Source organism: Zootoca vivipara, chromosome 4 (assembly GCF_965207765.1).
Source record: "Zootoca vivipara chromosome 4, rZooViv2.hap1.1, whole genome shotgun sequence".
Lineage (NCBI taxonomy): Eukaryota > Metazoa > Chordata > Lepidosauria > Squamata > Lacertidae > Zootoca > Zootoca vivipara.
The window spans coordinates 63,235,275-63,260,241 of record NC_142587.1 but is presented as its reverse complement, the minus strand read 5'-3'; the positions used below and the strand labels follow the sequence as shown (position 1 = coordinate 63,260,241).

General features: G+C 46.7%; 1 protein-coding gene across 1 annotated transcript in view; it reads left to right on the top strand.

The window, feature by feature from the left end:
• IGSF3 (immunoglobulin superfamily member 3) overlaps positions 1-24,967 on the top strand; it is a 110,239-nt gene extending 85,272 nt beyond the window's left edge. The window contains exons 8-11 of the mRNA XM_035116544.3: positions 12,200-12,610; positions 15,796-16,203; positions 20,092-20,517; positions 22,010-24,967. Coding sequence (XP_034972435.2) covers positions 12,200-12,610; positions 15,796-16,203; positions 20,092-20,517; positions 22,010-22,260 — 1,496 coding nt within the window. The 3' untranslated portion in view covers positions 22,261-24,967. The remainder of the gene's footprint in view (positions 1-12,199; positions 12,611-15,795; positions 16,204-20,091; positions 20,518-22,009) is intronic.

Here is a 24,967-nt window from a genome sequence, read left to right as displayed (position 1 = left end):
TTTGAAGCCCAGTAGTTCTATTTGCCTAAATTTGACTGAATGAGAGATATCAGGTGCTTCTGGTGATGGGAATGCTTTTCATGAAAGGGGCATGTGAGGTCAGAAGCTTGATTCTCACTTTCTAACACCTTGTCAGAACAAGGCAGTATGTTTGCAAGCAAGTTGGAAAGGAAGGCTCACCACAGCAGGGATTACCACTCAGTCCAGCATCATAACGAGCGCAAGGTTTTATTATTGAGCTATGTTGCAAATGCAGCTGTTAAACACAGTACATACTTAGCTTCCTGGAGAAGAGAGAGAGAAAAAGTTTACATATTTTTCTTCCATGCTAGTGAAGGGAGAGGCTTTTTTTCTTTATCATATGATTCATTTGATTAATACCTTGCTTTTCTTTTTCCCACTGGCCCTTGGGTTTTGTTGCTACTATCTGTTCTACCCACTATAGACCTCTGAATGACAGTTTGCTTGAGTGGCTTCCAGCAAATAAAGATGTTTTCAAGACTGCATACTTAGGATTGCACCAGTGACTTACTGAAAGTGATTGAATTTCATCTGGTTCACGTGTGTTACTCCTACCAACCTTATTGGAAGGGTTTTATTTTTTTGCTCTTCGTTGCTCGTGCACTTTGCAAAAAGTCACTTCTCCAGCTTGAAACTTTATTGCTTAGATGTACACAATATAGTGATAAGTAGTGAGAACCTGTTTCTGAACTTGCATACGGATAATTTTGAAAAGTTTGGCATCACACAGACTTCACATCTACTTTTTAAACAGCCTTTTTTCAAATGTTGGCTCTTAACGAATAACCTGCAGAGTAAATAAGTATATTTCTTTATAGGATGACTTATTCGAATAGAGTTTAATTAAATGTTTTCCTATTTGTGCCAGCACCATTTATTTTGAAGGCTTTTTGATGAGCCATTGATGAAACAGCGCAGTGTGTGATTTTGCCCTTTGATTCTGCTGCTTGATGCAAGTTCTATTTTCCATTTTTCACATCTCCATATTCTAATTCACCAGTGATCATTGAGGCGTACACATTTTCTGACGGCAGATGCATCTTGCACTGGAATTCTTCCCTCATAGCCTTTTTATTTATGTGTGCTTCAGATTTTGACATGCTGTGAAGTCTACTATTTTTCACAGACACAAACGTACATATATGAAAAAGTTATAGATGTTCTTTTTCTTCTTCCCATCCAAATTTTATAGCTGCCTTCTTCATATATATATATGGCACCTGTTTTATTCAGATTGGCTTTTGCTTTTCAAAATCAGAGTTGACACTAAATCTCCTTGATGATTTCAAAACATGAATTTCTGTCAAGGTTTGAACTCAAGCCTAGAGTATCTCATTGTCTTGGGTGACCTGTGGCTTCCTAGCTAGTACTTGCAGCAGGCTGTTCCTCCTCCACTAACCACATGGACAGATTCTGATGCATCAGTGCTTATAAAGCACTGTTTAAGGACCATTGCTAACTGTTCTTAGTGTAGCCAATAACAACATCCCCTAAGGTGACTCTAAGTGGCTTGATTGGCCCTCCCAACCTGTTGGATTCTTCCCACTCTCCCATTATTTTACCATGTATGCCTGGCCTCAGTTGTTATATGAAAGGGTCTCAAAGCTATGCGATAATTAAATGCCGTAACTAAGGAAATGGGTATTTTAAAACATTGGTAGCATCTATATATTTTAATAGTTCAGATGGGTTTTCTTGCTCATGCTTCTTTCTTGTGAAATTATTTTGATGTAAGTTGCTTTGGCCAAGATCACAAGCAGCACCTACGGTAGTTAAACTCTGGAACTCCCAAAGGAGGCAGTGATGGATACCAACCTGGGTGGCTTTAAAAGGGGATTAGAAAGGACCTTGGAGGAGAGGGCTGTCAATGGCTTTGAGTCATTCTTCTAAATACCAGTTGCTGGAAACTACAGAAGAGTGCTCTTGTGCTCAAAGGCTGCTTGTTGGTTTCCCACAGGCATATGATGGACCACTGTGAGAACAGGATGCTGTCCTGATCCAGCAGGCTCTTCTTTTGTTCTAATCAGTGACCGTTTTCTTCCTCATCTCACAAACGATGTTCACTAGTAGTGCCTAGCTGCCTGAACTTTCCTCTCCATCCTGCCACTGATTAGACATGGGTGTGTGGAGAGACGGGGGGGGGGGGAGAGAGAATTATGAAAGTATTAAGCATCACTTCATGTCAGCTTGCTCTGGATCCATTTTAGGATTCAGTTAATCACTATAATAATAATAATAAAGGTAAAGGGACCCCTGACCATTAGTGTCCAGGCAGAAGAATGGGGGTGGAGACGCTCCTTCAGGTATACTGGACCGAGGCCGTTTAGGGCTTTAAAGGTCAGCACTAACACTTTGAATTGTGCTATACGTTATTGTGATTAACAAAACAGAGAAATATAGGGAAATGGGACAGTACCACCCCCAAAACCCCACTGGGCAATCATAGGGCACAAGGTGGCTGTTATTTGGACAGGCACTCCTTTAGGTACTTGGATCCCAAACCATTTACCATAGGAATCTCACTGTCGTCTTCCCAGAGTGAGGGATGTGCATACCATGCTGTCACAGGACTTTTGAGAGCACAAAAATGAGAAGGCCTAAAAAAAAGTGGGATACAAATGCACGAAATAAATTATAAAATAAAAAAATTGGATCCAAGGGCGGGGCAGTATTTTGCCTAGCTGAACCTACTGTGGCAGTACTGTATGCTAAAAAAGGGGGGGTTACAATATAAGTCCTTCTCTTGTTAAGATTCTTTCAGCAAAGAATCTGCCCTAGTGATTTTCTCCAGCTTGTTGGGGAAGGGGTATAGGGACGGGGCGAAGCAGGGAGTAGTTGTGAGAATCTCAGGAAAGAGTTAATGTTGTCATATTTACCAAGAAACAGTTCTCCACTCTCCTCTCCAGTAATTCAATCATGTTGGCCTGCTTTCAGGCAATACTACGGCAAAGTGACAAGTTAATAACGGCAGTAATAATAGTCGCAGAGCCTAATGTTGTTTCCCTTGCTCATACTCTCATTGCACCATCCTGCCGCCCATGTTGCCTAATGCAATTTCCAGTATTGTTAATCCAGTTTGAGTAGGAATTTTATTCTGCTCTGCAAGAGAATAGCACATGCAGGAGCCAGGGTACCATGTACCTTAGGGACCTGGCCACATTATTTGTGCCTCTGCCCTTCCTTGTAATTATATTATTTTTTATTTGTCCTTGATTCTCCAAGAGAGTACATTAACCTTGTTGTGAATTAACTCCCCCCTCTCCTTGTTCTTTTCCATAGTCCTTTCATAGAAGGGATTGCCCCCAGAGTGACTTCTCCTTGTTTTCCTTTAATTATTCTCAAGCACCACCTTCCTTAACGCAACTAAATGTGCCAACTTCCTTCCGTAAAAAAGATAAACCATAATGACTTCATGCCATTTCATAAGCAGACAATCACAAAATGGATTATATTGTGGAGGTGCACACCTTCATTGCTTAGTACAAAGTCTCCAACATTGTCAAGTCCCACTGCATAATTTTCCTATCCTTTCCTTTCCCTGTGGGGACAAAACCACAGGAAGTGAAGCTGTAATAATGATATTATTTTGATGAAGGACAGGCTTAACGACTTCCTACTCTCTCTCTCAATATATATATATATCTCTCTCTGTTTGCAGCAGATTTTGTGGGAATTCCAATATATTTCCAAAGTTTTGTTATTTATCTACCACCCTTCATCCGAAGATCTCAGGGCAGCTCACAAGATTAAAATACAGGATAAAAGCACAAAAGAGTTAGTTAAAAACAAAAACAAAACAACACCCTTTCCCCAAACACTTTTAAAAGGCTGTAGAATATTAATCAGCCAAAAGCCTGGTTAAAGGGGAACATTTTCACCTGGCACCTAAAAGAAATATAACGAAGGCACTGGATGGACCTTCCACAAATGGGGAGCCACTGCAGAAAAGGCCTGTTCTCGTGTTGCCACCCTCAAAACTCTCTTGGACAAGGCACATGAAGAAGGGCCTCAAAGGGTGATTGCAGTGTCCTGGTCAGTTTATATGGGGAGGGGCGGTCTTTGAGGTATTGTGGTCCTGAGCCATTTCAAGCTTCATAGGTCCAAACCAGCACTTTGAATTGGGCCCAGGAGCTAATTCGCAAGCCAGTGCAGTCCAGCCAGGATCAGTGTAATACGTGCAAACAGTCTTGCCCTGGTGAGCAACCTTGCTCCCAAATTCTGCACCAGCTGAAGTTTCCAAACCATCTTCAGAGGCAGCCCTACATATAACATGTTGCCGTAATCTAGCCTGGAGGTTATCAAGGGTTAAGGCATTGCAACAAGGCCTGTCTTTTTGCATTACAGCAAAACATGGGAGCAGTCAAGTCACTTTATTGGGACTAGTCTTTCTTTACTCTTTCATAAAGAGTTGGGTGTGAGTAATGTGGTGACTGGGTTTGCTGAATGATGCCCAATTGGCCAGATTGGTAAAAACAAAAAGGGATTCCAGCAACCTCCAAAAAGATCTCTCCAAACTTCTGAATGGGCACTGAGGTGGGAAATGTAGTTCACCACAAATAATATTACATACCTTTGAATGACAGCTGTTGGGGAACATGAGCGGGACACTGCCATTGCTAAGGCCGGCCCTGGTATGAGTATCAGTAACGGACAACAAATGGTTAGTTATTTTAATTTACGATGGTTGTGGTTGTTGTCTTTTTACTGCCATTGTGGTAGAGGAACGCTTGTGGGACTTTTCTGCCTCAGGCGCCAAAATAAATTGACTAGCCTTGGGTACTATACACCTTGAGCTGAGTGCAAGCACATTTGCTGCAGGTAGGTAGATGGTTTGGGGCCAGCTCTGGCTATTGCACGAGGGCTTGCCTTAGGCCACTGTGAAAACAGAAAGCTACACTGATCTTAGGTTCATTTTAGTGTTTGAAAGGTGTTCTTATGTCTGCAAACAAGCTATAAATACTCCTGGAAACCTCAGCTGTGCTTTACTGCATATTTTCAAATGCCTTTTCAGTGTTAAACCTATAGTGGAAATTGGTGGCCTTACAGTGCAATACTTACAGTATGCCTACCTAGCCCAGGCATCCCCAAACTTCAGCCCTCCAGATGTTTTGGACTACAATTCCCATCATCCCTGACCAGCTAGGAATCATGGGAGTTGTAGGCCAAAACATCTGGAGGGCCGCAGTTTGGGGATGCCTGACCTAGCCTGTTCATTGTGGTAAGTGATGCTAGGACCATAGCCCAAATCTTGTAACTGCACATCAGATTAATTGGACTAGCCATGGGGGTTGGGGCATACGTGTGCACGTATGTGCAAGGTTGTCCTGTGATTCATAAGAACCCCTCTTATCTTTTTCATTGTTGCCTGTTGCCCTCCCTTCTCTTACATCAAAAAGGCCAAATTCTGTCAGAGGCTCCGAAAACTAGGGCAAGCGCTGGGAAACTTTGTAATATTTCATAAGTTCTCTCCAGGAGAAGGCTGTCTTTGAAGATTGCTAGCCTCTGGGGAAGAGTGCCTTCAAAGTGGGACAAAGCAGCCTTTGACTGCCTCCCCTTCGAGCTCAGATGTGGTTAACCCATGGGACTCTTAGCTGGTTTTGGCGCTGCTCTGCGAATCGTCATTCTGTTTCCCCCTCTCCCACCCCAGCTCCCCCTCAGTTCTTGACCAGTTCCTTCTGCTTCCCTCCCATTCCTTTTTTAAATAGAATGTTTTGCCAAGGGTGTCTTTGGCAAGATTAATCATCTTAATAGTTGAATTATGGGAGGGGAGCCTGTGTCCTGCCTCTGCAGTTTATCCCTAGTAGAGAGCTTGCGGTATTTTATCTGATTTTCTCTTTCTTTAATCTTGCGATATAACATGGGAGGGTGTGTGTGTTTTTTAAGCCTAAAAGATGAGGTGCTTCATGTCTGGCGCTTCTGCCCTACAGATCCCAAGTATTTTATGAGAGCCAGGTCACTCTAGGGGCAGGAAGCTGAGGGTGCATCTACACCAACATACTAATTTTAGGAATTGGTTGCCCAAGGGGTGATGCATCCAGTCACAGATGGAGTCATTGCTTAGCCCCTTGCAGTTCAGGGTGTCTTGGCTGTTTACATGGCTGAGGGAGGAAAATGCAATTTGCACCAAAGACTGCATAGCCTTCATATTTGCTCCTTGCAGGTCATGTGGGAGTGATCCAGGACAAAGAGGTGTGTTCCTTTCCTACTGGGTGTACAAACGTGTAGTTTTAAATTTGTAAATTAATTAAAAATAGAATGCTCTTACTCTGGTTCCTCTTTGACAGTGGAACGGACTCCCTTGAGGGGGTTGTGGACTCTCCCTCCTTGGAGGTTTCCAAGCAGAGGTTGGATGGCCATCTGTCATGAATGCTTTAGTTGAGATTCGTACATTGCAAAGGGTTGGACTAGATGACCCTTGGGATCCCTTCCAGCTCTACGATTCTGTGATTCTCTCAGATAGAATAGGGACTATAAAGGAGACAGATGGCATGCCATCCATAACTGCACCGGTGAAGCAAAGTTGAACAATGTGTCTGCGGTTATAAAAATACAGTGGAAGTGGGAGTATTGCTTTGTTCTTGGGTTCAGATCTTAGCTAGCAGTGGGCTTGCTTAGGTGCCTTCTGGAAAAATAATGAAATTCTCCGCCTGTTTAAAAACAGGAATGGTGACTGTAGAACTTTTTGTGACCATGAACTCATAAGTAAGTAAGTAAATTTTTATTTATACCCTGCCCTCCCTGGCCAACATCAGGGCAGCTAACATCAAATAGCAAATACATTAAAACACAATCAAACAATTGATTAAAATACAGTTTAAAAATTAGAATTAGGATTAAAACCATAGGGGTCGGGAACCTCAAGTATTTATCAGGGCCAGCTGTTCATGTTGGTCCCACATGAGGCGATAAAAGGGCCAAAGAGGTAACTTACAGGGTCCCATAGAGAGGGGGTCAAACTGGGCCTGGACTGAAGGCCAGGTGGAACAGCTCCGTCTTACAGGCCCTGCGGAAGGATGTCAAGTCCCGCAGGGCCCTGGTCTCCTGCACATTTTTTTTAAAAGAAACATCTACGTGAAAAAGCTACTTTAAAAAAAACAACCCCACATGAATACTGTCATAGCCTGTTCTGGTGACTCTGATTTTGTTGTTGTTGTTTAGTCATGTCTAGCTCTTCGTGACCCCATGGACCAGAGCTGGCCAGGCACTCCTGTCTTCCACTGCCTCCCGCAGTTTGGTCAGACTCATGTTGGTAGCTTCGAGAACACTGTCCAACCATCTCGTCCTCTGCCGTCCCCTTCTCCTTGTGCCCTCCATCTTTCCCAACATCAGGGTCTTTTCCAAAGTATGTATCTGATATAGCCCCCAAACTACTAGTACAGGCATAACAGAGCTGCTTGCCAACTGCAGATGATTCCAAAGAAATCTAAACTGTGTGTGTCGGCCACTTGTAAGTCGGAGTTCCTCTCCTGTGTTGCAAGAGCAAGGATGTGTGAGGAGGGAGTCTGAATCCCTGCAGACAAATTCCAGTAGATAATTACATTTCTCCTTGCCAGATTCCCTCAGTAGCTTCCGATAAGGTCATTCTTCACTTCTTGGTCCCCAGACGGTCTCTTTTGTGTGTAGAGATAGCAATTGCATTCTGCCCTAGAGCCAAGGGAACCATAACTGCTCTCAGCTAATCTTAAATCCCATATTTAACATGTTTTGACTTGTTATGCCTTGCCAAATTTAAGCAACCTTGCTGCTTAGACCAGAAATAGTTAAAATGGTGCAGTAGCTGGTGGCATTGGGAATAACCTAATGTCCACATAAGCTGTGCCTAATGCCCTTTACTATTTTTGCTTAACTACTCCTTTGCTCAACTCCTCCAGGTTACCAAGTGATCATGTAGCAATTGGATTAGGAATGAACGGGCATAAGTATGATTTCCTCTCAGGTCCTTGCTTTATTTCCCAAGAGCTTATTGAGCAGGTGTTGCGGAAAGGCTTTGGTCTCCTGACATCTCAGCAGCAGCAGCCACTGGTTAACTGTGTTACTCCACACGTGAAATTGGTTTGCTGTGTACGAGAAGCTGCTACAAGCTGAGCCACCTGAAACACAGAAGCAGCTATGGCTTTTGGTGTGCTTGGTGTCTCTGTGCCTTTCAGATACATCTGCCCAAAGCAATCTGCAGCTAGTGGCTCTTCACATTGTCTCCCTGTTCTTTATTTCTTGGTGCATGGCTTGTTCAGGGGCGTAGCCAGGATCAAAACCAGGGGGGGCAAGGGGCGGGGCCAAGGCACGGGAGGGGAGGGGCCACAACAGATGTCAAGGCGACAACAGACAATCCACCAGGGCCATCCCAAGCCCATCCAGCGCTGCGGCGCAAAGGCACCCCCGACGCCCCCTCCCCGCACGGGAGAAACGGGAGAGGGGCGCCGACGAGCGCCCCGACGGGCGCGGCATCCCCCGGTATCCAAAGTCCGAAACGGAGCCTTCACTGGTGCAGGAGCCGCCGAGTGCGCAACTCGCCCCGCAAAGCCTCCCTCGACGACCGCGGCGCCCCCGCCAGCGATGCCCTCCGCGGCCCGCAAGTGGCAATCCCGGGGGGCGACTCAGGAGCGGGGCCACAGCCCCCCCCAAGCGCGCACACCCCCAGCGCAAACCGCGTGGCGGTCGCCCCGCTGGAACGCCAGGCAGTGGAGCGGGAAGCCTCCGCCGGGAGGGCTGCGGGGAGGGCTCCGAGAGAGCGCCCCACCCGAAAGCGCCGCCCAGCGCACGCTCCCTCTGCACTCCCCGCCGAAGGCGCCCCACGAGCCTCCCGCCGGGAGGAAGGAGGCGGCCGAGGCAGCGCGGCCCGCGGGGCGAGCAGCGGCCGCCCGGACGCACCCCTCCCAGCTCACAGCAGGCCCGCCTCAAGGACATCGGGCGCCGTGGCTCGAAGGTCCCTCCGGTGCCCAAACATCCTTCCGGCGCCACCCCCGCGCCGCCACCCCCACAGACACGGCTGCCCGGGCCGCGGAGGGGGCAGGCGGGGGGACAACCCCTCCCCCACACCCCGTCGAGGAAGGGGCACAAAGAGAGGATGAGGACGCCGCAGCAGCAGCCACCCGCGGGGAAAGGAGCAAACACCCAGCATGTGAATGCAGAACCAGAGACGGCCACATGTTTCCATCTTATCACAACTCAGAGCTCAGAGGAAATAAAATGGAGGAGGACTTCAAAAATCTTGAATGCCACAAGAAAATGCCCCCTCCCCCCCCAAAAAAAAACAGAGGGGCAGATAGCATGCTCAGCATGTGCACATGTGTGTGAACACACCGTGGCTCCGCTGGTGTGTGTGTGTGGTACTTTATTAGCAGATATAGGCTGCCCATTTAACATATACAGTTACTATAGCAACTGAGGTTTCCTTAGCAACAGTGCCAGAAAATAATCCGGTACCAATTAAAAATAAACTGTTGGGGGGGGGCAGCAGTGGGAGGAGTAGAATTTCTGTGAATTGGTTCCTTTCCCTTTTTGCTTTTTCATCCCAAGGACTCCCAAGCACTGGCAGAGACATGAAATAATGTTTTTTCTTCTTGGCACCAGCCAGGAAGGTGCACTGGGTCACGTTGCCCCCTCTTGGTGGCTGAGGTTATTCTCCTAAAATTAATAAGGTGGAAAGTATCTACTCAGCAGTATGAGCCTAAGCCTCCCTATTAAAGGAAGCTCCCTAGAGAGAGGAGATGAGGGCTCCTTTCCTCTATATGTCATGTCACTGCAGAGCACAGCTATCTAGTCTTTATTAGCATACTGATTAAAGCCAGCGGCAATATAGGCTCCAGGGGAACTTCTTAATGTGTTGCCAGGATGCATAAACCTTGCATGCTGTATTAGGAAAAGCAAAGTTCTATTGTCATGAGAGTGCTTTTTTTATCAGAATGTTTTGTGCCTCACCTAATCTCCATTCCCTCCAAAGCAGTCTGGCATGGAAGGGTTAACAGAATTGGGGAGCTTTTGAAAGACTCCAGGGTGGGTGCCCTCTCTCCTTTTGAAACTTGTAGCAATGTGTGTGTGTGTGTGTGTGTGTGTGTGTGTGTGTGTGTGTGTGTGTGTGTGTGTTATATCAACGTTTTTTGTCTTTGGTTTCGTTATGATGAAATCCCAGACCTACAGTTAGAGAAAATTGTGAGCTCCATTTTTGTAGCGTCTATTCCTCCAGGGAACAGTTTAGGAACAGACACAAGTGAGATGGGAATTGCAATAGATTTCCTGTTTTGCCACTGCTGTAGGAATTCTCTGATATATTTTTTTAATGACCATTGAATAACTGTTTATAAATCTTGGGATGATCTACATATTGACATGGATGGGTGCGGTACACAGGGGTTTCTAAACACACACACATACACACAAAATATTATCCTTTCAAACTCACAGTTAACTGTAAAGTCTGCTAAGAGAGTTTGTTTACATGATCAGTTATCCTGGAATAATTAACTCCTCAGCTAACTCCAGCTTCTGTTTGCTGACACATTCAGAGAAGTTAATCAAAGGCTGAAGCAATCTTAAACAGAAGAAAAGTACAGTGGTAAAAAGAGGATACAGTTGCACACCTTTTTGTCCTAAGAAAGAAACAGTGCAAAATGCTAAAGTAACTTGCATCCACAAAAGCTGATCAGATAAGAAAATGAGGACGGAGGTAATGCCAGGTGTGCAAGTCTAAAAATTACATGAAAAAGTAGAGAGAAAACAAAGCACAAGGCAGATATAACTAACTAAGCTAAATGCAGCAAGCATCTCTCAACTGCCAGAATCCAGAACCAGAATTGGAAACCTGATACAGTGGTACCTCGACTTATGAACGACTCAACAACCGAATTTTTCAACTTATGAATGGGGGTAATGGCCGCGCGCTTACGAATGTCTCAACATCCGAAAGGAAACCGCGGCGGTTTTAGATAGGGATTTTTCGACTTACAAATTTTTAGATGGGGTTGCTTCGACTTACGAATTTTTCCGTTTCCAATGCATTCCTATGGGAAATCACGTTTCCAATGGCGTTTTTCGACTTACAAATTTTTCGACCTACGAAGGTGCCTTCAGAACGGATTAAATTCGTAAGTCGAGGCACCACTGTACTGGGATGAAGAAAATAATGGGTCTGTGGGCCCATCTGGCTGAGCAAGATGCAGAAGCAAAGCAGAGGTGAAGTTTAAGGAGGTGATGCTCAAAGGACTTAGCCTAGGCCAGGCCAGTCCAATTAAGATAAAAGACGAGAAAGAGAGCACTCTATAGGTATAAGGTCAGCAGATGTAAGGTCAGCAGTTCAAATCCGCCTGATAGGGTGAGCTCCCGTTGCTCTGTCCCAGCTTCTGCCAACCTAGCAGTTCGAAAGCACGCCAGCACAAGGAGATAAATAGGTACCTCTCCGGCAGGAAGGTAAATGGTGCTTCTGTGCGCTCTGGCCCTCGTCATGGTCCTCTGTACACCAGAAGCTGTTTAGTCATGCTGACCACATGACCCAGAAAGCTGTCTGTGGAAAAACGTTGGCTCCCTCGGCCTGAAAAGCAGGATGAGCACCGCACCCCATAGTCGCCTTTGACTGGACTTAACCATCCACAGGTCCTTTACCTTTAGGTAGATGTGTATAAACCCAGGGTGAGGAACCTCAAAACCTATTGCTTGCTTTGGTGGAACATGGGAAGGTGTGCCTGTATGTTGTAGAAACCTTGTGGCTGAACTGTAGCCCTCTGTATCAGGCATAGACAAACTCGGCCCTCCAGATGTTTTGGGACTACAACTCCCATCATCCCGGACCACTTAGCTAGGGATGATGGGAGTTGTAGTCCCAAAACATCTGGAGGGCCGAGTTTGCCTATGCCTGCTCTGTATGAAGGCGAATCACATCCATAGCTTCACCCACTGTTGCTTATGGTCTCGCCCAACACTGGCATGTATCCCCTGGTAGGGTGGCCTTGGGCCCAAAAGGGGTTCCCCACCTCTATAAACAGATCCAGATAGAAAAAGAAAGAAAATTCCCAGGCATGTATAGCCTGGCTTTGGTGAAAGAAAGGCACTCGTCACATGTGCAGAGGCATCCTATACATAGGTTGGAATGAACAAGTAAACAAATAAAAATAATTGAATGGTTGTGGTGGTTGTTTGCCCTAACCTTTCCGTCTTTCTTTCCCCCGCCCCCATACCCTTCCCCCAGTGACAAAGCTGCAGGTCAGCAAATCCAAGCGGAGCATCACCCTTGTGGAGAACAAGCCCATACCCCTGAACTGCTCTGTGAAGTCTCAGACCAGCCCAGACTCTCACTTTGCCGTCCTGTGGTATGTCCACAGGCCATCGGACACAGACGGGAAGCTCATCCTGAAGACCACCCACAACTCTGTGTTTGAGTACGGCACCTATGCTGAGGAAGAGGGGCTGAGGTGGAGGCTGCAGTTTGAGAGGTCCTTGTCCGGGGGGCTCTTCAGCCTCACAGTCCAGAGAGCCCAGGTCAGTGACAGCGGAAGCTATTACTGCCACGTGGAAGAGTGGCTGCTCAATCCCAACCATGCCTGGTATAAGCTGGCTGAGGAAGTGTCTGGCCGGACGGAAGTCACTGTCAAGTTGCCAGGTAATATCTCACACGGACCACTTGCCATGTCTGAAGCTTGCCCAAAACTTCATGCCTATAGCTTCATGAACCGCAGCAACTTCCTGTCTGCGCACACTGCCTGGCAAATTCCCAAAGGAAAGTTCCCACCATAAACGTGTCTTCGCCCCACTGCACGTTTGCTGTACGGACACATCCGTGCGGCAGTGTCACTATAGCCCCATTTCCATTCTTCCGCACGTCGCAGGAAATTTAGGAGAGCAAATCTGAGAGAAAGAAAGGGCAATATGCCTTCAGTAAATTCTCGCAGCAAAATTATGTTCTCCTGCATATTCGCACTCTGCTATGTGTAGGTCAGGATCTCCTGCTTCTCGATAGCAGTCAGTGGGGCGTCACAGACAGGGTGGTGTTGCTCTTTTGCCTTCCCAGTGCAAGCATCCATGCCAGTTCCTGAAAGAGAGGCTCAGCGCAGTGCGGGCTTGCCAGCAGGAGCATCCAAATAGCCCCACTACCATACCCACACTGTGCTGAGCTCCCCACACTTTCCCCCTCTCCCTCTCAGGAACTGGCATTGACGCTTGGGGTGGGGAAGGCAAGTGAGCAACGCCACCCTGCCCTGCCTGCACCACTCTGCTGACTGCTGCTTTTGCTATTTGAAAGTCTTTCAGGACACAACTGATAATACTGTTTGTTCATGGGGAAAGCCTATAAACAGCCTTCTCCAGCCTAACTCCTGACCTGGATGTTTTAGACTCCAGCTGCCATCAGCCTTGAGCCAGCATGGACGAATAGCCTGGGAAGATGGAAGTTGTACCGTGTTTCTCATATTTTAAGTCATCCCTACAAAATAAGCCATGGCAGGATTTTCCTGAGTTGAAGAAATATAAGACATACCCCAAAAATAAGCCGTAGTGGTGGGAGCAGGTCTGGATGGCGCCATGGAAGAGGAAGATGCCTGTAAGCGCCCGGAATTGGCTGCTGCTGCCCCTCCAAAATGTCCAGCAGCATGCACCGTGCCAAGCGCTGACCCGGCAAGAGCCGCAGCGCGCGCTGCTCCGAGCCCCGACCCGGCGGCGAGACCCGGCAAGAGCGTGTGGAGCCCCGACCCGGGGGCGTGTGGAGCCCCGACCCGGCGGGACCCAGCAGCGTGCCCTGCTGAAGCGCCGACAACGCGCGCAGCAGCCGCCAGTTCCGGGCGCCGAGCCGCGACAGGAAGAGGAGGGACGCAGCGGGACGCAGCTACAACGACAAAAAACACCCGGCCGAGCCTTCATTGGCCGCCGCGGCTGCCACTCGCTGGTCCCTCCTCTTCCTGTCGCGCGCGCTGCAGGTCCCCGCCGGTCTCGCTGCTGGGTTGGCGCTTGGCGCTGGCGCTGCGGGACGCAGCAAGAGCCGCAGCGCGCGCTGCTCCGAGCCGGGATCCGGCAAGAGCCTCAGCGCGCGCCGCGTGAAGCCCCGACCCGGCGGGACCCAGCAGCGTGCCCTGCTGAAGCGCCGACAACGCGCCCAGCAGCGCAGCAGCAGCCAGTTCCGGGCGCCGGACAGGGGAGGTACCATACTGTATTTTTTAAAAAAAATAATAAGACACCCCCCGAAAATAAGCCATAGGCTTATTTTCTTGAGAAAAAAAGATTATAAGACATGACTTATAATATGAGAAACACGGTAATCCAAAACATTTGGAGGGCACTAGGTTGGGGAAGGCTGTTATAAAACCTGTGGCTTTGAGAATGCCTCTGACTACAGGAGTCTAGATTTTCATGGTCCTGGTGCATGAGCAAGGAAGTGTTTTCCTTCCCTGTTTGCTCAAACAGGCTTTAATGGAAGGAGACGGCCTTCTTATGCCTCTGAGATGGTATCTCATTGATAGTGATCAGATGGAGAGGTATCTGTTTGCTTGGGAAAGCTCTGTGTCAAATTCCTCCCCTCCTGTACACTTTAATTTTATTTATTGCCTGGGCCCCAGTGGAGATGTGGAGTGATGGTTTCTGTTCTCATGTATTGAGCTCTTAGAAATGAGAGCTTCATGAAGAGGAAAGTTGGCTGCTAAGGGGCGATCCTTTCCTTGACAGGAATGGAAAGTGAAGGAAGTAAAGAAGTATTGAATAAATCAATGAACTGCCAGCCAACAAATAGAAAGGCAGAAAGGTGAGGTCTATTATAGAGCAGAGCCTGGGAGGGCTGGCAATTCCCAGCAGTTAAGCATTGCTCCAGAAAGCTTTGTGTTGGCATCTAAACATTTTGTCCTTGAAGGGCAACCTGCTTTTTAATATCAGGCGCAGCAGAGTTGGGAAAGAAGAACAGGTCACAGTTTTGACACAGGAAGCAAAGAGGAAGGAGCCAGGGCCGTTTGCTTTCTCAGCATTGAGAAATAAACCTCAATATTACAAAAGCACATAGGGGAGTTTCTCACAAGTTAGGCTGAGACCTGAATTTCCAGGCCGTACAATATCTGGGTTTCTGTGTGTGCCAGGAGATTCAGTAACTGGCCCAAAGTGTGGCTAGTCCTCAGTAACTAGCTGACGCTGCATTTGGAGAGCTTCAAGTGGTGTTTAATGAGTGGTGTTTAATGCTTTCACTGTGGTGGAGTACATTGTGGCATTTTGCATTTCAGTCCTTGCATTTGTTGAAGAAAGTCCTCTGAACCTCAGTTCTGTAGAAAGAGGCGAGAAGCCTGCAAGAAAAATCAGAGCCCATGCTATTCAAGAAATCACATTGTCATGTGGTTGGCACTGTAGAGCAAATCACACTAAATCGGTATAAAAGAGCTCCAGGCAGCCAGTCTGGAGGAAGTTGTGTCCAATTAAGGCCAGCTGTAAAGGAAGTTCCTAATCCCTGGTGATGACCTGCTGCTGATATTCCAAATAGTCTGGTTGGTACATTTGCAATCCCTAAATCTTATTAGTAGGTATTGTGTCTGCAGATTGCATGGAGGACAAAAATGCCTTATTGTTCTTATGATTTCAGGGCCACCCTGAACAGTGTGTGGAACACAAAGGAACCCGATGGCCTTCCCCTGTGGAGGGATCTCTTGTTTGCCTCTTTAAATTAATACCATTAAAAGCAAATATATAATGCTGAGCTGAACCAGTATAAAACAAAGACTACTGCTTAAGTCCTGTTGTGTCATCAACTGGTTTTCTTTTTAATTTTATGTTGTTGCTTTTCCTCTTCCCCCCACCCACCCCCTAAAAACCAACAACCAGATAACCTTTTGGAAGTGAACCAGACTCAGAAGAACATCACGATCCTGGAGAATGAATGGGTGACCTTAGAGTGTCTGGTCACCAACCGGAGCAGCCAGGCTTCCCAGTTGTCTGTGGAATGGTATGTGTGGAAATCGGGCCACCCGGAGAAAGAAGCAGTGCTCAAGCTGACTCGCCAGGCCACCCTGTTATACGGAGAGCTGTCAGCCCTGAACGATCTGAAGAGCCGGCTGCGCTTGGAAAGCCCCTCTCCGGGCCTCTACCTGCTCACCATCCAGAACATGACTGTGCAGGACAGCGGGACCTACGACTGCCGGGTGGAGGAGTGGATACTGGGTCCCACAAATGCATGGTACAAACGGGCAGAGGACCTGTCTGGGCTGACAACCATTGTGGTGAAACAGCCAGGTAAAGTTATTTGTGGGTCCAGGGCTTTGGGCCACCAAGAAAGAAAAGTTCAATCACTGCTTATTGTGAGAGAACTTGCTGTGAGAAACACCCAGCTTCTATATATACAGAATGCCTCTCCCTACTGCACACCATATAGATACAGGAACTGCAGCTTAATATTTGGAGAAATACAAGTTACCAAGGCTGAGTATTCAGGGGCAGCTGTATCTTTGTTCTCTCCTACTTCTTTCCTCTCCCCTTTCCCCCTGTCCCACAGTCCTTGCTTCCCCTTCCAGGTTTTGGGAGCTTTTTGCCTCCCCAGTTATTTTTTCCCTTTGTTCTGCAAATCTTGAGGTTTTCCCCCAAGCATGCTTTTACCACCCTCTTGTGCATGGACGGTGCTCTTTTGGCTGCATAAATATTGGCACTCGCCCTTTAAGCTGGGGAATAGGAGTAGGGACATGGTCAATATCTCTCACCTTTCTTTTTCTGCCTAGATTCATCACACCTTACCATTTTCAGCTAAGCCAATAGGGTGGGCACAAAACCGAGACAATGGGCCAATGCTGCCAAAACGTGCAGAGTTCAAATGTGATATAACACAGGCAGAACACAAAGGCACAGAAATAACCAAAGTCTTAATGTATTAATAGGAAATAAGGTAAACACAAAGTACTTTGTGTTTATACCTTATTACCTATTAATACATTAAGACTTTGGTTATTTCCAAGCCACTAGGATGGAGCTGGTAATACACACTTTACCATCTTCAGGACCCTCCACAACCTCTGTTAATATGAAACAGGGAATGCAGTAGTGTTCCACACTCAGAGATCCTTTACTAGGATTCTGAAATTTGCCATCTCTCTTCTCTGGTACTGAGGAAGGATCTGTCATCTGCTCCCCCATTTGCAAGGTCTCTAAGCCCCTAAGCCCCAGAGCAGGCATCCCCAAACTTCGGCCCTCCAGATGTTTTGGACTACAATTCCCATCTTTACCGACCACTGGTCCTGTTAGCTAGGGATCATGGGAGTTGTAGGCCAAAACATCTGGAGAGCCGCAGTTTGGGAATGCCTGCCCCAGAGCTTGACAAGAGCAAAGGAAGCTTAGGCATGTTTTGAAAACAAGGTCATCTTGTTTTGATTTAATGCATTTAAATGGGGTTTTTGGGGGGGGGTTATAAAACATCTTTCTGTTTACAAACTTACATTGGTTTGTTGTGATATTGTGTGTGAGTTAATTGTATGCTTTGGATGCTCGATTGGTCGCTCAGGTTAAGATTTTAACCTCAGAGTTCATAGGAAGGAAGTGTGAGGACACAGTCATTTTGACCGGTGAGATGTCCATGTGGAAAGTTTGACAGTGAATTTACTGATAGCACAATTTCCCACGACGGTAACATTTTAAATTAGGTAAAATGAAAGTACAAAAGAAATTTCTAAGAACTAGGGAAATAATGTGGCTTTGAAGTGCTTAAATTAAGTCTGTACGCATTTCAGTCACAGCTTCTAACGTGCAGCACAAGTTTAAGATGGTGAAATTTGGCCTGTGAAATACCCTTCAAATTGGTGCAGCTGCCTCTCACAGTCCCTGTGTGCTTCAGCCAGACTGGTTGGTGCCTGTGGAATGTCCAAAACGTACCGTAGCTTGTGATTGAAAAGGATTTTCCAGGGCTGAGGACAGGATTTGCAAGCCAGCCCTTGGGAGAACGTGAAAATCTTATCACTAACATCTTTGCTAGAGAAACATTTTTCAAGCTAAAGAAGAAAGAGCTAAGTGTCTCTGTGGGGAAAGTGTTGTCTCCAGGCATTAGTAATTGTGAATGCTGCACACATTGCAACTAAGCTTCCAAAATCTTCCTTTTGGGCTGAAAGTTCTCAGATGACCTGTTACAGCCCCAAGATAGACCAATGGTTCTAGTTTGAGGGTGGAAACCTTAACAGCTACTTTTGAGTTGAGAGGAATGGGGAAAAGGTGGTGGGAATCATTATGCCCCATAAACTTTTTAACTCACAAGTTTCGAAAATAATTAAATGTCTTTGTACACATCAGGAATTATTTGTCCTGTCCATTTACTTTTATGAATTCTCTGCTTCTCCCAAAAACATCCTTTGAGGCTGTTGATCAGATTTTCCAACCCTGAGGCCAGTGAAATAGTACAAAGTCTGAAGGAGGGTAAAAGATTGATGAGGCTTTATTAATATACAGTTGGTTGTATTCTTAATTATATAAGAAATGTTTTTGTTTTTTAATAAGTGAATGTATAAGTATTGCCATATTTCTAATAACATAGCTTATATCCCACCCCCTTATGTCTTGGAGCAAATGATACCAATGCACTATATCCCCCTGTTTTTTTTTATGTATTGAGCAGTCCTTGTGCCTATTGTTATGTGCTAGGGCAGGAGTAGGCAACCTAAGGCCCGTGGGCCGGATGCAGCCCAGTTGCCTTCTCAATCCAGCCCATGGACAATCCGGGAATCAGCGGGTTTTTCCATGAGTAGAATGTGTCCTTTTATTTCAAATGCATTTCTGGGTTATTTGTGGGGCATAGGAATTAGTTCATTATTTTTTTCAAAATATAGTCCGGCCCACCACATGGTCTGAGGGACAGTGGACCAGCCCACAGCTCAAAAAGGTTGCTGACCCCTGTGCTAGGGCTTATGAAATTCCACCCTTGAAAATGTTTGGCTGCATTTTGGTGCCAATTCCTATGTCCCAGGAGTGGCATCTCTGCATAGCTGCCAAGTATCCCGTTTTCGGTGGGAAACCTCCTTTTTTCCTACCGTTTCCCGGCGGTCTCCCGTATAGGTTTTTATCCCATTATTCTCCCTTAAAGCCGCTTCTGCCGGCGGCCATTTTTCTGATGCCACTTTGCCCTTCTATGGGCACCAGAAAATGCCGGCGCTGGAAGTCGCTTCTACACGTGTCCGGAAATGCGTAGACGCAACTTCTGGTGGCGCTTTGCCCTTGTATGGGCACCTGAAAATGGCAGAGGAAGTTTCCGGTCATGCGTAGAAGTGACTTCTGGCGCTGGCGCCATTTCTGGTGCCCATAGAAGGGCAAAGCGCCACCGGAAGTTGCGTCTACGCAACTTCCGGTGTCGCGGGCTGCCGATCCCGAATTTTTCCGTCCAGGACTTGGCAGGTATGCATCTCTGCTGCTCCCTGGGGTCCTATCCTACACAGCTCTGGTAATGGTGAACAAGACGTGGGGGTGGGGAGGAGCTGTGTTATAAATATGCCCTTACTGCAGCCCTTAGTCATGATCTCCCTCATTTGAATGTTACTAGAGGTGTCAGGAGCCTAGTAGCCATGCCCTTCCTGTTAATGCAAATACCACCCTTCAACAGGATGCCTCAAGCTTATTTGTAAGCTACTCTAGGAGCTCTTTCTGGCTGGAGAGCAGAATAATTTTTTTGGCAGAATCTCCAGTTACATCATGACTCTCTATAATGGTGGTTCTTGGAGTAAAGAATAGGCTGCACAACAACAACTTGTCTTTCCCTGAGGGTGTCTTGATTGGGACAAAGACATGACTCATTGTCAACAAGTTGCCATCAGTATAATAAAAGAGGCTCCACAGTCCCGCCCATTGTGTTGTTTGTGTCCTGGGCTTACTCTCTTCTCAAACCCTTTGTTTCCCTACAGTTCCTTCTTTAATGATCTAAAAGTGTGCAGTGCATCCATAAAGGCTGCTCTTTTCCATTTCTCCTCCCTCTTTGGATCTGTAAGTCCTGAAGACAGGAGAGAGCCCTCACAGGCAAACTCCGTTCCCATTTCAGGGAGATTAAGTCCTGCTTAGCTGGTCAATGATCAGGCCTCCTGAAGAAGCCATGTCTGTGCATTTATGTCTGTACAGTGAGAGAAGCTAACCAGTCTCTGTGCTTGTTCCCACCATCTTCAGATGCCTCGTTGCAAGTGGATACAACCATGGCCAACCTCACCGTGATAGAGCAGGGGCAGTTCCATCTGGATTGCAACATCCTCTCCCTCTCCAGCCGGGACTCCCGCTTTGCCGTGACGTGGTTCAGCGTGAAAATAAAAGAGAAAAGCGGGCCTGCTGGTCGCAAGTATGCAGAAGAAAGGGAAGCCTTGTTAAGAGTAGGCCAGGATGCCATCTTCAGCCGAGAAGCCAGCCCCTGGGAAGGCCGGCTGCGCTTCCAGAGGCTCTCGGCCGTGCTCTATCGCCTGACTGTGTTGCAGGCAGGGGCTACAGATGCTGGCAATTACTCCTGCCGGGTGGAAGAGTGGCTGCCCAGCCCCAGGGGAGCATGGTACAAGCTCACACAGGAGGATTCCGGCCTTATGGCTGTTTATGTGCAAGACTCAGGTGAGGTGATGATGAGCATTTTAGGAGGGGGGAATATTTTGTGTGTAGAGGCAATACAGCTTGAGGGGAGCGAAATTGGCTAAGGTAAATTCAGAATATCAGCTAATGGGGTAGATCTTGGAATTTCAGTTTTGTAGGGAAGCCAGAACTTAACTGAATAACAGTGGTTCTTTTGGTTGAGAAGTTCCCAATTTGTCAATGCTGTCAGGGCTCACTCACTGTTGATTACAGTTGGCTCTAAAAGGCATGCATGGGCTTGGCTGAGTCCCCTTATTCTTAGAGAATGTCCCGTTTCGCATCCCTCAGCTGTTCCTGGTAACACCTGCAAATTCTGCTCATGTGTTTAGGGTTGAGAATTACATATATCATGCTGCGTGTTGCAAGGGTGAAACCATATGGAAGTTCCAAACTTCACTGGGTGGAGCATAGAAGCAACTTGCAGAATAATAGTGACTGTGGCACTCTGTGTAGCCGATTAACAGCTGAAGCTTTCCTTGAATCAGCTGAGAGGGGCGAGTATGTATTGTGATGACACTGAACACACGTCTCCTGCAGCCCAATGAGGCACCTGTTGCATTCCAAAAGTAGGACAGCCCACCAGCTTTTAGACAAAGAGGCTTTGTAATGAGTGTTAAATCTAGAGTTATGAAAGTGGGCAACCTGTGGCCCAACCCAAGCTGTTGCTGGGCTACAACCTGCATCATCCCTTATTGACATTGGCATTGCCAGCTAGGGGTGATGGGAGTTGGAGTCTAACAACAGCTGGAGGGTTACAACCTCCCTCCCCACCCGTGTAGCAGGAGCTCTCTCTTTATGCTCTAGTGGCCCAGTGCCAGGCAAAATACGCATGACACTACTCTTGTTCTCCAAGGCTCGGCTCAAGTTTGCGTCCTAAAATTCTGAGTACAGTGGTACCTCTACTAACAAATTTAATGCATTCTGAACACACATTTGTAAGTCGAAAAAAATTGTAAGTCGAATCCCATAGGAATGCATTGGGAGAAAAAATTCGTAAGTCGAAGCAATCCTATCTAAAAATTCGTAAGTAGAAAAAATCCTAACTAAACCGCATCCAAGATGGCGGACGGAGCTCCATTTGTAAGTAGAAAAATTCGTAAGTAGAGTTATTTGTAAGTAGAGGTACCACTGTATAACAGGCTGTAGCCTTTGCATTGTGTATCCGTGTGTGTTTTTTAAACAGATTAGGGCTGGAAAGAGCCCTTTTCATAGGAGGAGAGAATCTAAAAAAATCATTCCCACTTTAGTGCCCATTTCACAGGGTAAACAAAATACAGCTTCGGTGTATTGAGGCAGAAAAGCCAAGGGGAAAAAAGGCAGCTGCTTCACATAGTTCAGCTTGTCTTGGTCCCCCATTTAAGCTGCCATTGCCTTTGCTTAGCGGCCATTAGGCTCGGGTGCTCAGAAAGTGAAGTTTCATTGCTCTGAATGTTTTTTAACTCTACCCTCCCTTCCCTGTGTGAACTTTTTCCAGGCTCGTCTCTACAGTCCGTCATCTGCTCCAATGACTCCCTCTTCTACTTTGTGTTCTTTTACCCCTTCCCCATCTTCGGCATCCTCATCATCACTATATTGCTGGTGCGATTCAAAAGCAGGAATTCCAGCAAGAATTCCGAAGGCAAGAACGGAGTCCCCTTGCTGTGGATCAAAGAGCCACACCTGAACTACTCGCCCACTTGCCTGGAGCCTCCTGTCCTCAGCATCCACCCAGGGACTATAGATTAAAAGTGAGAGGCCGACAGAGAGGTGAAGATGCACCTGGAACCCAAAGGAAGTGTTTTTGTTGTCTTTTTATTCAACCTTTGTACTTTTTTGGATCCCAACTCAACTCCACCATGAGGTCCCTCTGAACTTCTGGGACTGGAGGAACTCAGGCACCCCAGAATGCTTGTGAAGACCCAGCCCAACTGCAAAGAGAGATGAAAGGTCCATGTGTTCACTGTATATAGTGGTTTTTTCTAACTGGGCTTTCCCTCTCCATCAGTTCTCATCGGTTGTCCTTTGGCCTGTAATTCTGTTGCTCAAAGACACACAATATTCTTCTTGTATTATTATGCAGAGGACAATCCCCAGAGTACATTGATTTTGTTGGAGCTCTCATTGTGCCAAAGCTGGGCGCGTTGTTTTTCGAGGAAGCTTGTTTTATCAAATGGGTTGGGTTTGACAGAACTTGAGCCTTGTTATTGGGAGAGGGCCAGAAAGGACTGAATGGGCTGCCTATTGCTCTGGGAGAGAATAGAACCAGAACTGCTCCTATAGTCCAAGCAGCAAGCAGCAGCAGCAGTTCTTCCAGGGCAGAGCGCCTCTGCCACTCCCCTCCGTCTCCAGGTGTTTCTGATTTGTTTTGGGGACGGAAAATGCATATAGGGTTGTTTTGCCATTGGCACCACAACTGAATTGCTTGTGCCACTTGCATTCCAGCAACACCCTGTGTGTGTGTGTGTCAGTGAAGTACAGCCCATGAGCCTTGATTCCCCCCAGTACAGCCTATACGCAGTTCTGTTTACTAGAAAGGTATTTGGTTGCCCTCTGGGTTTTATTAAACCCCACTGCCACGCCTTTGGAGACTGCAGGGATGGAAACCTGAACTTTTAAAAGACATTCAAACTGACCAAAGTAATGATTTAGGAAGTGGGGAGATGGCGGCCTCTATAAGTGGGCCTGGCTCCAACTTGGTTCTGGGATACTGAAACATAGGGCAGAGAATGTGTGGACACGTTGACCCAAGTTTTACTTCCAGTTGCACTAACTACCCAAAGGAATTTGCACCAGACAAGCAAGGGCCTCTGAATAGCCTCCTCCCTCTCTCTCGTTATGTGTGCCATTTTGCTTCTTCAGCTTTCTTTCTCCAGGTGCAACACCCTTCACCACAGCCCTGCTGAAGCCACAATAAGTGGACTTCAAGGACACGCTGTGGCCAAATAACAAAACCATCCCTGCTGTTCTTTCTGTGAAAGACATGGTGTTAACAATGTTGGGGCTCAGTAAAGGCAGGGTGCCTACTTTCTGCCCCAGTAAGCCAGCTGTGCTCCTCCTGTCCTGTTTTGGAATTGCTTGTTATAACTGGTGGACCAGCACTCTTACATCCCCTGGTTCTAGTCTCTAGGATAAGGGGGGGAAAGTTGTGCTTTCTAGAAAATGGCTGTTTTGCTGTCTTCCTAAAAGTCTTCCTGGCAGCTAGTTGCAACCTTTTTCATGAAACAACCGAATCTACGTAAGGTCACATGCTGCCAGCGACACATGCCAGTCTGCTTAGCTGCTTTGGCAGGAGGAGGCGGGGGGGGGCAGCAGAGCGTGCTGTTCCTGTAGAGTGACATCGTAAATTTTGATTGCCCCTATCAGAGCATCTTGTGGAGATAAACGCATTTGCTTTAATTAATGGTGCTTTGCAAGTGGTCCACGCAGAGGTTTTATGTCATCCATGTGTTCTGCCAGGCGGCTGGTTGTACATGTTCACCTCACTTACTCTCTGGGTAAACTTGGTGTATTTACCCAAGCTTTAATGCTTCTTCAAAAAATCATCTTCTTTCCTTCGCAAAGGAGGGTTTTGTAGCATTCCAGTAAAGCATTCAGAATGTTCCCCGGACCAAATCTGCCTCCACAAACTATTATTCCTAGATTAAAACCCCCACCGTGTGTGTAACTTGAGAACACAAACACGCACGCACACACCCTTCCACCCTCCTTGCCTTCCTAGCGTATTCAGAAGGGAGGAAACAAAAAAAGTGAATGGGAATGAAGAGCAAAGCAGAAAGAGAGCCCCTAGGTTGTGTCTGTTGTTTTATAAATGTAAAATGTCCTGTACATATACTGCTTCGGGGCAGGAGCTCTAACTCAATTCAGCTCTTAAAAAGGAAACAAGTCAGCAAGATGATTTCCTGCCCTAAAGAACATTGCTCTTTATCTTCGCGTTGAAAAATCTGTTGTACTGACCTAGTAGCATCAATGCTTCTCTATATAACCAGCAGTCCTTCCCTTCCCCTCCCAGCTCCTTCTGTCTACGGAAAGCTGTCCCACAGCGGCCTCCAGTGGCCACTCATTTTAGTCTGTGGCTGCGGACTCTTGGAAAATATGCAGATGTTTTATCAAAGCCAGTAGACACAAGTGGGAGGATTGTCCCTTTAGCAGCACCGATGATCACACAGGTTACCTTGCAGAGGACTTGTCCATTACGCTGCCAAGTTGCTGCCCAGTTTTGGGATCTCGTTTCTTTTCAAAACGTTGGACACTGCCTATAAGAAGCTTTACGGACAACTTTTTCTCTGCCAATAAACCCAGAGGAAAATAAACAAGCTACCTTTGCATGATGTGGGGAAACAGTGTGGGATTTTTATTATTATTATTATTATTATTAAAGAACTTTGTACCATGTTGCACTAAATGTTTTATACATCACACGAGAGAGCTGTAGTAAACTGTGTTGAAAGTGTGA